The 15,831-nt window shown below is 37.0% G+C and overlaps 1 protein-coding gene across 3 annotated transcripts in view; it reads left to right on the forward strand.

Moving 5' to 3' along the window:
- Positions 1-15,831, forward strand: part of DLC1 (DLC1 Rho GTPase activating protein) — a 371,866-nt gene that overhangs the window by 91,622 nt on the left and 264,413 nt on the right. For all 3 annotated transcript variants that reach the window (XM_079778921.1, XM_079778922.1, XM_079778917.1), the window contains exon 4: positions 3,394-3,537. In XM_079778921.1, the coding sequence (XP_079635047.1) occupies positions 3,394-3,537 (144 nt within the window). The remainder of the gene's footprint in view (positions 1-3,393; positions 3,538-15,831) is intronic.

The following is a 15,831-nucleotide window of genomic DNA, read 5'->3' on the forward strand; positions in this document are numbered from 1 at the left end:
GATAAAGAAAAACAGGAGCAAATGTGGGTGCTGATTTTGGAATTTGCCTATCTCTACATCTTCTACCACTTTTTAAAATATAAATTGGATTTTGTATTATATGCACTATGTCAGTGGTCGGCAAACTCATTAGTCAACAGAGCCAAATATCAACAGTACAACGATTGAAATTTCTTTTGAGAGCCAAATTTTTTAAACTTAAACTTCTTCTAATGCCACTTCTTCAAAATAGACTCGCCCAGGCCGTGGTATTTTGTGGAAGAGCCACACTCAAGGGGCCAAAGAGCCGCATGTGGCTCGCGAGCCGCGGTTTGCCGACCACTGCACTATGTCATAGAATATCACTACCATTACCTAATAAGGGCTCATTCTGTAAATCAAGATCTACTTCCAAGTGTTCAGCTCAACAGATACATTGAAAAGGAAAAATAATATAGTAGAAACATTATGAACATTGGGATCTGCAGGCCTGGGTCCAAAGGCCAGCTCTACAGCTAAATATCTGAGAACACAAGAAAATTATTTAATTTTTTACCTTCACGTTTACGTGAAAAAGGAGATATTGTTTCCTACCTAATGGCTTGTTGGGAGGAGCCAATGAAAGGACGTATGTAAGATGTATTGCACAGGTCTGGCAGAGAGTACAACTGGGTGTTTGTTAATTCCCTTTCCTTCTCCCATGTACTCACTCATACCAGATGCTGGCTAAAAATGAATAAAATCTATCCTGTAGCCCTCAAAACTTCTTTTTGGTCTAATATGGGTTTTTTTAGGACATCCCTTGTTTTTTATTTCTGTTCCTTGGTATTTAAAGCTAATTTTAAAATTCTCTCATCGCCAAAATATTTTCCACAGGCGCTTTCCATTACTTTTGATAATTGTGCCATGGAATAAAGGGATTATAACAGAATGATTATGACCTTGATTGTCCAGCAAGAAGCACTGTCCCAGATTCAGAGAAACTCCCTCTGCCGCACCCTTGTACTGCACTGTGAACTTACAGTTTAGCAGGGAGGATAAGACTTGCAATGAAACAGTGAGCTCAGACTGAGATTCCTTATGAGAAAATGCTGGAACGAGTTCTACTTATAATAAAATATGTAAAGAATAATATAGGCTGGAATCTTTAAGAAAGTCTTCAAGGAGAAAAATATATATTAAAATAAGGGTAGAGGTAAAGACCTAAAGGAGCTCTTTTGATAGAGCCTAACGAGTTGGGGTCAAACAGATCTGAGTTTTAATGCCAGCGCTGACACAGAATGTGAATTTGGTCAAGTTACTTGTCTTAAGCCTTGGCTTCATCATCTATCAAGTAATAATGATAGCTTAGCTTCTACATAGAGTTGGTGAAATTGAAGCAGAAAGTAGCTGTAAAGTATTGTCTTTAAAAGGTCAAACACATAAATGGTAGATTTTTAAAGAATTATTAAACTTCAGAATTATTGTATTGTTAGAAAGATATAAAGTTACCCTGTTATTTATCTAATCAATTCATAAACAAGAAGGTAAAATTAATGCAAAAGATTTCTGATGTACATGAAGGTCGAATGTAAATGGCTTATAAATAACCAGCTACTTATAACTATGCATTTGAAGTTTATAAATTACCTACTGTTTGTGACTACTCATTTAATGTTGACTCAATTTTAAATTTTAATTAATCATATTTCTCTTATGGTAAACTGTTGTCTTTTCCATGCAAAAAAAAATCCCACAAAAATAGATTATCACTGATCTAAAATTACTCATGGCATAAGAAATTTGGTTAGGGTTATGTGTTTTACGCACACACTTAAAGAATGTAGATCCTTTGTGTATTCATTATTGCTGTATATGTCTTTTTTACTTCTTGCATCCCACTTTTTTTCTTTTCTTTTTTGCAGCTTTATTGAGATATAACTGGCATATAATATTGTGTACACTTAGGGTGAACAACATGATAAATTGATACACATATATTACAAAATTATTACCACAATAAGGTTAGTTAACATAGCCATCATCTCATATAATTATAACTCTGTGTGTGTGTGTGTGTGTGTGTGTTGAGAACATTTAAAATCTACACTCTTAGCAACTTTCAAGTATATAATACAGATTATTAACTATAGTCACCATTCTGAATATTAGATCCCTAGAATTTATACATCTTACAACTGGAAATATGTACCCACTGACCAACATCTCCCTATCCTTCCCCCTTCCCCAATCACCATTCTACTCTGTCCTATGAGTTTGGCTTTTTTTTAGATTCCACATTTAAGTGATACCATACAGTATTTGTGCTTCTGTCTGACTTATTTCATGGCCTAAAGCTTTCAAGTTCCATCATGTTCTCAGAAGAGGCAGGATTTTCTTTTCTATGGCTAAGTAATATTTTATTGTACATACTTGTATATATGTAATATTCCATTATATTCATGTGTGCATATATCCTATATAATAAAAGCCTAATATGCAAATTGACCCAACGGCAGAACGACCAGCCGCTATGATGCAAACTGACCACCAGGGGGCAGATGCTCAATGAAGGAGCTGCCCCCAGCCCCCAGGCCAGCCAAGGCAGGTGCCAGCATCCCCCACCCCAACCCCGATTGCCCCACAGATTGGCCCCGATTGCCAGCCAGGCCTAGGGACCCTACCCATGCACGAATTTTGTGCATCAGGTCTCTAGTATACATATATGTGCATATATCGTATCTTCTTTGTCCATTCATCTATCATTGGACACTTAGGTGTCCATTTCTTAGCTATTGTGAATAAGGCTGCAATGAACATAGGGAAGTAAATATCTATTTAAACAGTGAATTTGTTTTCTTTGGAAGTAGAATTGCTGAATCATATTAAAGTTCTAGTTTTAATTGTTTTAGAAACCTCCATACTGTTTTCCATAGTGGCTATACCAGTTGACATTCCCACCCGCAGTACACAAGGTTCCCTTTTCTCCAAGACCCATCAACACTTATCATTTGCCTTTTTGGTAATAGCCACTTTAACATGTGTGAGGTGATAGCTCATTGTGGTTTTGATTTTGCATTTCCTTGATAATTAATGATGTTGAGCATCTGTTTATGTACCTGCTAGCCATTTGTATGCCCCCTTCACAATCAGCTGTTAAATTACCAAAGTTGTTTATTACCTCTCTCTCCAATATTTGTTGTGTTTTTTTTAAATCAGGCCCTTGAAAGAGTATAATTATTGTTACAAAACAATGCAGGATTATAAAAAATAATAATAATGCATGATTATGGGTGACACTCAGTGTCAGTTGTCAGCAACCCTTTTGTGTGTCAGTGTGTGTTAGAAGGAAGAGGTGGGAAGGTGCTGGTAGCAGGGAGAAAGGCATGAAGAGAACATGTGCATGTCCTTCATATGAATGCATTTTCTTAATAGGACCTGGAGTCAGGATCTGAGAGTGGAGCAGATACCATTTCAGTAAATCAGACACCAACACATTTGTCTTCTAACACCGAGTCCACTGACCTACCATCTGCCACCCCAGTGACCAATTCTGGAACCAAACCCAAGTCTACCACGGTGAGTTATAAATGATAGCAGTCACTTTCAACATGAAGTGTTGATGATCACCAGGTAAGAGTTCATATTCCATCCGTTCAGTGTAGAAGAAATACCCTTGGAGTCTTAGTTGCAGTGACTTGAGAGCACAACCCAGCATATGCTGTTTGTTTTATCAATGATAACAAACAGTGCTTCCTGGTTCCAGATTATGCAAACTATGGTATTAAGTTTTGTTGCTGGATACTCAGAACTTTAAAGAACCAAGAATGCAAAATCTGAAGGTGGCTATCTTTGCATTATTTTCTTGACCATACTGCTTATCATTTGAAAATTGCCTTTTTAAGCTTAGATAGATAGATGTAAAATCACACACATCATAAATTGTATGTGGTTATTAAATGACGTAATTCATGTAACATGCTTAGTGAAGTGCTTGGCACAGAATAAACACTAAAAGTGTAAGCTGCTGTCGTTATTATTATGATGCTTCATTGACTTTACAGTGTTACCAAAACAAATGAAAAGGAGAATGACCACGTGTAATATTATAGCACCGTGAATTGTGAATAAAAGACATTTTCCTTTAAGTAAAAAGTTAAACTGCAACAGGAAAGCAATATTTGACTCTGAAAGGTAACATTTAAGGAGGAAGTAATTACTACTTCAAATATCTAACGTCCCAGCAGCTCCAAAATAACCTTTCCTAGTTTAGTGAAAATCATAGTGTTGTATTATTTTTTTTAAATGCCCATGTTAGCTTAACACAGAGAAATAAGTTTGCGTTCCTTGTTTGACTGTCTTTAAAATAAAAGACAAGTCTGAAATAAGACTCAAAAGAGAATACTGTACTCTGAATTTAAAACATAGTGGATATGTTCATTTGCAAGCATATCTAGAGTATTTTTAATGGAATAAATATTTATTGAATGCCTACTACGTGCCATACATTATGATAAAGAGTGGGAATAAAACATATTCTCTGTCTTTAAACAGCTATCAGTCTAGCAAAGGGAGGTAGGCATGTAAACAGTGAACTGCAATGACTGCATATCTATATATATAAATGACTAATATGCTAAGTATCCCTCCTACCGTCTAACCAGTCGCTATGATGCACACTGACCACCAGGGGGCAGATGCTTAATGCAGGAGCTGCTGAGCTGCAGTGACTTGGCAGCGGCAGTTCGCCGGTGACGCACCCCAAAACCAGAGAGAAGGGAGCCCAATTTCTCTCGGGTCCACGCAATTCCACCTTCAGCTGTGGGTTATGTTGTTGCTGGGGCACTGTCGGCCCCGAATCTGGTTTTCTGCACACTTGCATTTGCGTTCCACACCCTGTAAGACAGCAACTGTGCAGAGTGCCCTCTCGCACTTTGGGACCCCTCGGGGGATGTTGGAGAGCCAGTTTCGGCCCCATCTCCGCAGGCTAGGCCAAGGGACCCCACCTGCTGGAGGGACCCGGCTCACTCCACAGACCCTGGGGAGGGACTGCGGGAGGTTGGCTCCAGGGTGTGTCCAGCCCATCTTGCCCAGTCCCACCCCACCAGCCACCCTCTAATTAATTTCCTTTCAATGTGCAGGAATCCACTAGTGACCACCGGGTCACTAGTACTGAAAATAAAAGAAACCAATGACATACCACACAATGCTATTTTGGGGTACACTGAAAAAATAGGGTTAAAAGTGATGTGTACCAACAGGCTGACTTCAATGAAATGGTGCACTTCTTTTTTCTAGAGTAAAGAAGGTTAAAATGCAAAATTATAATATGAAACTCGGTAATCTCATTTTAGCACTTGCTTATTAAGGCAAAAGATGAAAAGCCGCTCAATGGTTTTAACATGAAGGTTTGAGAAACATTGGAGCATTGTCTCTTTTAAGCTTGGGAGGAAATGTGGACATATAAGAAGAAAATCTGAAGGAAGGTGAATTACCTTTTTAAAGGTATATGCGAAGAGCAGTCTCTTCACGCTGATATTTATTGCATGTTCCTCTTTACTTTAGAACTAGAGGCCCGATGCACAAAATTAGTGCAAGAGTAGGCCTTCCTTCCCCCAGCTGCCAGCACTAGCTTCCCTCTGGCACCAGGAACCCGGGCTTCCCTCCAGCTGCCAGCAGGCACCCGGGATCCGGGCTTCGGTCGCAGCCCCGGCTTCATCCGGAAGATCGTCCAGAAGGACGTCCGGTCTAATTAGCATATTATGCTTTTATTGTTATAGATAATTATCATTGGTACCCACTATTTCTCCCTTGAAACATACATACAGCGTGTCCCAAAAACGTCGACACACTTTAACGGCCGAGAGCTATACATTCTATTACATTTTGAAAATAAAATGTATGCTGCCTTTATAATTATGCAAAGTGTGTCAACATTTTTTTGAGACATGCTGTATTTTAGTATGTGGTCACCTTATAATTTGTTACAATTTATACAACTCTGTGCACATTTCCTTAGTCTGTCTTTAGTAACTGCATGTTTATAAATGTGGTCAATATATTTCCATTAAAATATATACATGATTCCCTGGCCAGTGTTGCTAAGTGGTTATAGCATTGGCCCATGCACTGAAGGGTCACAGGTTCAATTCCCACTCATGGGCACATACCTGGGTTGTAGGTTCGATCCCCAGACTGGTAAGGGTACAACCAATTGATGTATCTCTCTCACACCAATGTTTCTCTCTCTCTCTTTCTCTCTCTTTCCCTCTCTCTTTCTCTCTCTTTACCCTTCCTTCCATCCCTTCCACTCTCTCTAAAAATCAATGGGAAAAATATCCTTGGGTGAGAATTAACTGTATACACACAAAAATAGTATATATTATTTTTATAGAACCATCTTTGGTAAAGTTTTGAAGTGAAAAACATAAAACCATCAGTGTTCCAAGGACTTTAACCCCTTGGAGTATTTTATGATGGGTTCTTATTCGTATTTTGCCATATCAGTTGACCAGACTATTCATTCCCACAGGCAAAATTTAAAAAACACTTAAATTAGTTATTTAACGGAAACATTTTTTCATGCACCACAAATCAAATATTTACTGAAAAGTTAATGAAATCGGATGTGAGTATGTATTCAGCTATTCAGGCATGAATTGTTACCTGGACACACAATCACAGCTGCATAGTGATGCCACAACTCACTAGACAGTGAGCTGTGAGAGTCATTACGTAATTGACTTTGCTCCAAACACACTCTTCTACTCCAAGACAACCAAACACTGCTCACCGCGTCTAGATCAATACCGCAGGTAGAGCTAGACAACTAGACATGCAACTCCGCCCAACTCCTGAGCTTCAATTTTGTAAAGTCCTCTAGCCAGCCATGAAAAGTACCCAGAAAAAAGCACTCCACTGTCAAGTGCAACTAACTTTTAGGAAATGTCTTAAAGAAAATGGCTGATAATGAAAGTAGCTTAAAGAAAATGGCTGATAATTAAAGGCTTTTGTTTTGGGAGGAGGAGGGTTGTTTTCATTTGTGTGTGTGCATTTTATTTTTTGTTGTTATTGGTGTCGTTATTCTTTTGAGCACTCCCTTTTTAGTACCGTTTGAAAATAATTTGGGGGCCGTGGATCAATTTTATATTTTCAGTTGTTCCTGAGTTTCAATATTAGAATGGAAAATTTTACCTATTTTATGAGAGATTAAACAAATACTTTCCCCCTTGATTTTGAGCTCAGGGAATAAATAATGTTTAACAGCAATCTGAATACTTAGGGGAAACTCTACAATGCTCTTCTTTTGGTCATGAACTAAAATGTTAATTTTAATATTAAGTAGAAACATTAAATTCTAAGGACATCTACTTCTAACATCCACCTAAAATGAACTAACCTTCTGCTCCAAAATGTCACATTTTTACAGAATGCTTACTTTCATTTCAGAGTTATTTAATGTTATATTTGATTTGCTGCTGTGCGGTCTATTTATAACAGTGACTAACTACCAGAAATATTTGGCTTTCCTTTTGTGTGTAGGCTCTCTGGGTTTCTAAGTGCCTATTTTTCAATAAGGTTTCTTCTTTTATATTATTAGAACAGGACCAATGACTAATCTTCAGATTTTCCATAAATGCCATATATATGTATATGTATATGTATATGTACATACATACATACACAGGGGTGAGCAAAAGTAGTTTAATAATAATACAGTCCTATATAATAAAAGCCTAATATGCAAATCAACCAAACGGCGGAACAGCCAGTCACTATGACACGCACTGACCACCAGGGGCAGATGCTCAATGCGGGAGCTGCCCCCTCGTGGTCAGTGAGCTCCCACAGGGGGAGTGCCACTCAGCCAGAAGCTGGGTTCATGGCTGGCAAGCACAGCAGTGGTGGCGGGAGCCTTTCCCGCCTCCAAGGCAGCACTAAGGAACAGCGAACCCGGCTTCTGGCTGAGCGCCAGGCACACGGCTGGTGAGCACAGTGGCAGTGATGGGAGCCTCTCCTGCCTCCGCTGCAGGTGAGCTGTAAGGAGCGAGGAGCCCCAGACTGCGAGAACCCCAGACTGTGAGAGGGATATCTGACTGCCAGCTTAGGCCCGATCCCCCTGGGATCGGGCCTAAGCTGGCAGGTGGACATCCTCCGAGGAGTCCCATACTGCAAGAGGGTGCAAGGGTACAGGCCGGGCTGAGGGACCCTCCCCCCCACCCCCCCACCCCCAGTGCACGAAACTTGTGCACCGGGCCTCTAGTAATTAATAAATAAATAATAATATAGGAATAAACTCTTTCACAACTGGAAACCTGCTTTTGCCCACCCTTGTGTACATATGTATGTATATCATGCTGAAAATTGAGTGTTAAAGTAGATTTCTGAGATATATTTCACACGAAAATTACCAAGTTAAAAGGTAGGATAGCCGCTACCAAAAAAAACTCATTTGAAAAAAAAGATCTAGTGCCTCATGTCAGAAAGTTCATCAATTTTTCTAAATTCTTTGCTGTTCCCTGGAGGCAGTCTCAGAATGCCCTTCATACGAGATGCTTCTGCAAACAACCCAGAAATAGTCGTATCATTTTACATACAGAGCTTTGATTCACTGACATCTCTCTGGCCCTAGTATTCAGTGCTTGTGTTGTTCCTGTATGAATTAATATAGGGTGGTTACATGAAAGATTTTAAAGCTGGGCACTAAAACCCCAGGGGTTCTATTGTTCTTGTCGTGTTTCCTAAAGACACTGATAAGCGTAGGTGTTCACAAAATCACTATTAGTCATGCATTTTTGAAAAAAAATAAACCAAATCCTAGATAAGAAAAGCAACGTATTTTAATTTGTAAAGTAAGTAATTGGAGGAACAGAGAGAGTCTAGCATTTTGCTGTGTAGAATGACTGAGAGCATCATTAAGAGCATTACATGTTTTTAATTTAGTCTAAATCCCCCCCCATAAATTCCGTTAGTTTCTTGTGATAGAATTCTGATAACAGTGATGAGAACCCCAATCATCTGGGCATGTTGGAACCACTATAGACAGAGTAGCTTTGAGTATATCCTAAGCTACCTAAAGCAATGTTGTAATCTATTGGCATTCATATCAGAATGTATTGAATACTGGAATTATAAAATAATTGAAGGCATCAAAAATAGCAGAAGGTGTTGACCTTCATTATTATAATTGCTATCAGGTTAAAAAAAATAGACAGATAGATATACTTTATTCCAGCTCAAGGTGGCAATGCTAGCTCGAATTCCACTCCTAATCTTTTCATCATTACCACCCCAATAGCGATGGAACAGATAAAGGGGGGAAACATCAGATTCTGGAGAAGCAGGAGCTGAGGGCAGGCAGGGTGGCACACAGCCAGAGACTGCCAAGTGATGCCACACTCCTTTAAAGAGTGTTTCCGAGTAAATCCTGCCCAGAGGCTGCTAGAGGGTCGCCAAAACAAAGCCTCAAGAGTACGCCCCGACTGCAAGTTCACGGCCACTTCTGAAAACCTTAAAAAGAAAAGGCTCCAATGCCACAGACGACCGGACACTGCTGCAGCCAGGCGCCCACATGCCAACAGTCTGGCTTCAGAACCAGTGTAAACTGGTTTGAGATATTATTATGTCAGAAACAAACAGCGCTAACGTTTGCATTCTTGAGGTACACAAGAACAGTTTCGTTTAAGAATGTGAAAGTATGGGAATTGTTTTCTCTTTATCTTCATGCTGTCCTAGGACACCATCACTTGAAAAATATCAATATTCATGACTATTCTGAGTATTTAATGACCAATTTATATGCTGGTTTTTTTAATCAATACTTTATATCCTTTAGATTATTGTTGCCACTGTCACTTTTTGGTGATTCTCTATTCTTTCCATTTTAACAATTTGTAATTCAGATGACTTCTGGATTAGCACTGAGCATGACATAGGTTATATTATTTTAACATCATTTTCTAAATCATTCATCCACCATAGCTTTTTTGTATGTGTTTATATGCATATGTGTGTGTGAGTAGATTAAATATACATATATGTTGTATGTATATGTACCAGATTATATGAATAAATAGATAATATAGATATAGATGTAAATAGATATTGATACAGGGACGGAGGCAGAGACAGAGATAGAGATAATATAGATATAGGCTTTTGGAAAATAACATCAAGAAATGGATATATCCTGATATCATTTTCCAAAATCCTGTGTGGAATAATTCTTAATTATATAAATTTTCAATAAAACCAAGTTAGTAGTAATTATGAAGTTCTTTTTTAAAAAATTTTAATTTCAGTTGGTATTTAATATTATATTACTTTCAGGTGTACAATGTCTTGGTTAGACATTATATAACTTACAAAGTGGTTCCCCCAATAAGTCCAGTACCCGCCTGGCACCCACAGATAGTTATTACAATGTTATTGATTATATTTCCTAAGCTATATTTTACATCCCCATGACAATTCTGTAACTACCAATTTGTACTTCTTCATCCCTTCACCTTTTTCACTGCACACTCCCAATTCCCCTTCCATCTGGCAAACATCAGTTTATTCTCTATATCTATGAATTTGTTTCTGTGTTTGTTTATTTTGGTTTTTAGATTTCACACATAAGTGAAGTCATACAGTGTTTGTCTTTTTCTGTCTAACTTATTTCACTTAACACACAATCCTCTAGGTCCATCCATGTTGTCACAATGGAAAGATTTTATTTTTTTTATGTCCAAGTAATAGTTCATTGCATATATGTACCACCATATTTTCTTTATCCAGTTGTCTATCAATGGACACTTACTTTGTTTATGTAGTTCTTATATATTCATATAATTATTGTTCAATATACATTTTAATAATATATTTATTAATTTATATAGTATTTCATAATGTCACATGTGGTAATTGAAGAAAATAACATAGTAAAGGAAATACAGACATGCAGAATTTTTTTAAAAAAACTGTTTAATAGTTGCCCTAGCCAGTTTAGCTCAGCAGATAGAGTGTCGGCCTGCAGACTGAAGGGTCCCAGGTTCAATTCCGGGCAAGGGCACATGCCTGGGTTGTGGGCTCAATCCTCAGTAGTGGGTGTGCAGGAGGCAGCCAATCAATGATTTTCATCATTGATGTTTCTATCTCTCTCTCCCTCTCCCTTTCTCTCTGAAATCAATAAAAATATATTTTTAAAAAAGAATGTTTAGTAGTTTATTATGGTACATCAAAAAATTAAATAAAATTCAGCTCACAATACATGCAAACAAAAATGTAATGGTCTTAGAAAATGCCTTTGATTATAATGCTTCTGAATGTGGCAATTCAACTTTGATATAGCTAAGCAATAATATTAAAGTATATGGATTTTTAAATAAACATTTGTCTTTTTTTTTCACTAAGGCCCTCATGGTTTATGAGAAAGAAAAATAGGAAAATTTTATTGATTTTTTTTAAAGAAAAACTGATCCTCCAGAGAGCTAGAGAAAAATGTTTCTTAAAAACAAATCATTCTGTGATCCTTATAATGAGATAGTTCTTAGAAGTCTATGATTCTAAAGCATAGAGGATTTCATTCACATATTCTAGATTTGCAATAATAAAGGAATATGTAATGTAATTCATTAACCTTGGGCTTTGAAAAATATAAAAATTTTTCATAGCCATTTGATTTTATATTCAAAAGAAATTCAAAATTCTGTTGTTTTTTGTGTTAGAAGATCCTGCATCTGTTTCCAATCCATTTACACATTAATTCATGACAGTAGTGTTAGGGAATAGGTTTTCCAATCTCCACAATGACCTCCTCACATAAGCCTCTTCACATTCAATCTAAGAGTTTCACTTTGCCAAGAAAAGTATAATTTGTACCCAGATATACCGATCTGCAATAATACTAAAATATGAGCACATGGTATTTAAATAATTGTTTGGAGTTGGCAAAATTGTTTTTCTATCTTGTTTGTGTTTAGTTTAAAATAAACTTGTTAATTAGATGACTGCAACAGAATTCCTGAAACCAAAAGAAAGATGAGGAAAATGGAACACATGTGAATGATGAGAGAGTTAACATTGACTAGATTCTATTAGCACAGGAAATGATTTTTTTAAAATCATTTCTGCAACCTAGGATTTGATCATATGAATAGTACTTTTGTATGTTATCATCATTACAATGAGAAAATTTTCATTTTTCTATGTGCTGATGTTACTTCTCAAATTCAGCTCATACTTCATCCAAGAGAAATAACAACTTCCAGTTATTTCTGGGCAATGTAAGATGGCAAGCCAACAGCATGCCACATCACAGCAACCAAAAATATAATTCATAACACTGAGCAATAAGAGTAACCGGTAAGCCATTTTCACAGAGTTCTCACTTTCTTCATTTCAGACCTAGTTGTCCCAAAATTCGAATTATATATTCAAAATTTTTCCACTTTTATCTCCTTCTCTACTTTGATTCCTTGATAATTAATTCTCCCCCTGGTATTTGATGGTTTCTACACTCACTTCTTAGAGACAGTTGAAGTCAGTTGAAATGTTTAACCGGGGATTGCATGTGATATTCAATAGCAGTTACACAGAGTTTACATAGAAGATCTTCTTGACCATAGTTTTGAGCTGTTGACCACATACCAGATTTATAAATGAAAAAATAACCAAGTACTTGAGTATTCTGAATATCACACATCTAAAATAGTTGGCATCATGAGAATATGAAAGTATGGGAATTATTTTCTCTTTATCTTCAAGGTGTCCTAAGGCACCATCACTTGAAAAATATCAATAATCTTGAATATTCTAAGTATTTAATGACAAGTTTATGTGCTGTTTTTTTAATCAATAGTTCATGTTCTTTAGATTATTGTTGCCACTGTCACTTTTTGGTGATTCTTTCCACTTTTACAACTTGTTATAATCCAGGTGACTTCTGGATTAGTAAACTCCTTCAAAGAAAAATCAACTAATGTTCATGAAAATGGCTCCAAGTTCTTCCTCTTTACCATAGATTGCTTTATCCATTTTATTTTGTTGTTGTTCTGTTCTTTCATTTTGTGTGTGTTTTTAAAATATATTTTTATTGATTTCACAGAGGAAGGGAGAGGGAGAGAGAGAGAGATAGAAACATCAATGATGAGAGAGAATCATCAATCAGCTGCCTCCTGCATGCCCCACACTGGAGATCAAGCCCAAAACCAGGACATATGGCCTGACCAGGAATCAAACTGTGACCCCCTGGTTCATAAGTCGATGCTAAACTACTGAGCCATGCCAGCTGGCCTGTTCATTCATTTTGAAAACCTATCCTTGCATTCATACCATAGTAACTGAATGAGCATTTACCAAATTAGTCATAATGTGAAATGCAGAGAATCAAACAAACAGGCAATAATCTATAATAATAAAAGGGTAATATGCTAATTAGACCAGGCATCATTCCAGGCATCATTCCAGATGTCCTTCCAGACGAAGCCGGGGCCAGAGCAAAGCCGCCCAGGTCCCAGGTGCCTGCCGGCGGCCAGAGGAGAGAAGCCCGGGTCCCGGGTACCAGAAGGAAGCGGGTGCCGGCAGCTGGGGGAAGGAAGGCCTACTCTTGCATGAATTTTTGTGCACCGGGCCTCTAGTAACTGAATAAATCAGTATTATTCAGACTGTGCACTCTGGAATACCTCCCCCACCCGGAACTGCTTTCCTCCACCTGCCCCAGCCAATTTATTTTCTTTTATCTCTTTTATATATTGGCCATCTGAATAAGGTCTTCTTTGTTTAATCCATAGCATAAACTTTGTTGAAACCCTAGACTAAAAAAATTATACGAGCAAGGAAAAAGTTTCAGGATTTTGTTGTGTGTCCAGGCGGCCTCTGATATATGTCTACTTCATTTCCAAGAACATCCTGGTGAGGCTGCCCCAGAACTCCCCTGCTGCCAAGGCTACATAGTCCTTCCTAAAGCTTCATCCTCACTGAGTCCTGAACGCTAGGGACAATAGAAACAAACAAGTGAGAGAGAATGCAGACTTGACCAGAACAACTCACCTTAGCCCAGGTTTCAGCTGTGCTGGCCTAGGTCATTCAGTGCCATCCTTCAGCACAGAATAAACCGAGTTACTCACTAATTGGTTTAAAGAATATTATTCCAGTGGATTCTCCATAATTCCATTTGCTGTATAAATTGGAAGACACATTACAAGGACATGAGCTATATTCTCCCCTGTGCATCTTTTCAATTCAATTAAAGTTGTTATTAAGGTGCATAAAGGAAGTTCTCTTACTTTTTTTGGAATTAAGGACTTCCAATAGTGTTATAAACAAAGAAAAACATGTAAGCAGATGTCTGAACTTAAAATAGATTTCTGATGAGAGCACAGACAAAATTGATTTATAAACAGATTCAATTTATTTCTTTATATATAATGTTTATATTCTCCATGGAAGAATATCATTATGTTTTTTCATTGTGCTTTTATGCAATGCATTTTATAGTACACAAGAACAATTTCTCCTCCCCAAAAAGATATTTTAGAGAAAAATTCTGACACATTTAATGTCTTTCTGGATCATAAGTTTTATTACCATATGTTATTTTCAAATATTTTTTACTCAAAAAAAATTAATACACCACTGCCTTAAAATTCTATGGCCTTTAGATAATTGTTGAATCTTTCAAATATTTTTGTTTGTTTATTTGCATGTTTTGTTTTGTTTTGATAAAAACAATAGTACAGTTAGGTCCTTCTAATTAATAAGTTATTTAGAGGCTGGAGGATAGGATATCTTACACCTTGAAAAAGATAACGTCCAAAAACAAACTGACACTGATTTGAATAGTCTCATCAAAACTTTAAAGAATACAAAACATGGTAATTTTATTAGCTTGCCTTTTGTTTATGTGTTTGCTTTCTTGTTTTGTTTCTTTTTTTCTATCAGAATGCTGCCATCTTCTGGTCAAATTGTATATCACATCACACCCAAAATAGATCCACAATTTGAAGCAATTTAGGTTTATACAAACTCACTTTTTATCATTATAAGTCACCTATTTAAGGTTTGTGCCTCCAATGTTCCAAAAATAGAGAGCTTTAAATGACTTTTCAGAAACTTTAAGAAGTTAAATTCCCAGAGGATGTTTCAGGGCTTGTAATGCTACCAACCTATGTTTACTGCACAGTCAATGCTTATGATAATAGATAAGGCGAAGTACCTCTAGAGAATACTTGTCTTTGTTCTATTTCTGTTGGAATCTATGGCTGCGTATAGTTAATCAGTTTTGACATGTAGTTGCTATCTTCATTTCTACAAACCTTTAATTTTCAAAGTGGTTCACCTTGAATTTTTTATAGTATTTTATTTTTAAAAAACCTTAATTAATGTCCTCCTTATGATAAAAAAGAATTATTGTGGCTAACACCTGTCTTCTTGTCAGAGTTTTTCATATTTGTAACTTATGAATAGAACTTTAATAAGTCATTCTAACATTCTGTTAGAATGACTTATTAAAGGATATAACATTTAAAGGACTAGCTTTGATATACATGAATGTGATTACTTCCTACTTCCATATTATGGCTTTTTCCTTTTAATTAATGTATTAAACAAAAATTAGAGCTCTTACCATGCTCCAGTCTCTATGGTAGGCACTTAAAATTCAAACAGAAGGTGCTGACCTTTGACTTAAAAGCGTGCAACTTAGAGGATTCCTTTAAGCAAGTCCTAGAAAACTTCACTGAACCATGCTGCCTGTAACCAAGCCACCGAAAACATTTTAATCTCCAAAAAACAAAAAACTAGCAAATAGCAGTGCAGGAGAGTGATGCATCTAAAAAACTCATTAACTCCTGCTTTTTGTCACTGATGGTTTCTACTAGATTTTCTTCC

Source organism: Cnephaeus nilssonii (assembly GCF_951640355.1).
Source record: "Cnephaeus nilssonii genome assembly, chromosome: 8".
Classification (NCBI taxonomy): Eukaryota; Metazoa; Chordata; class Mammalia; order Chiroptera; family Vespertilionidae; genus Cnephaeus; species Cnephaeus nilssonii.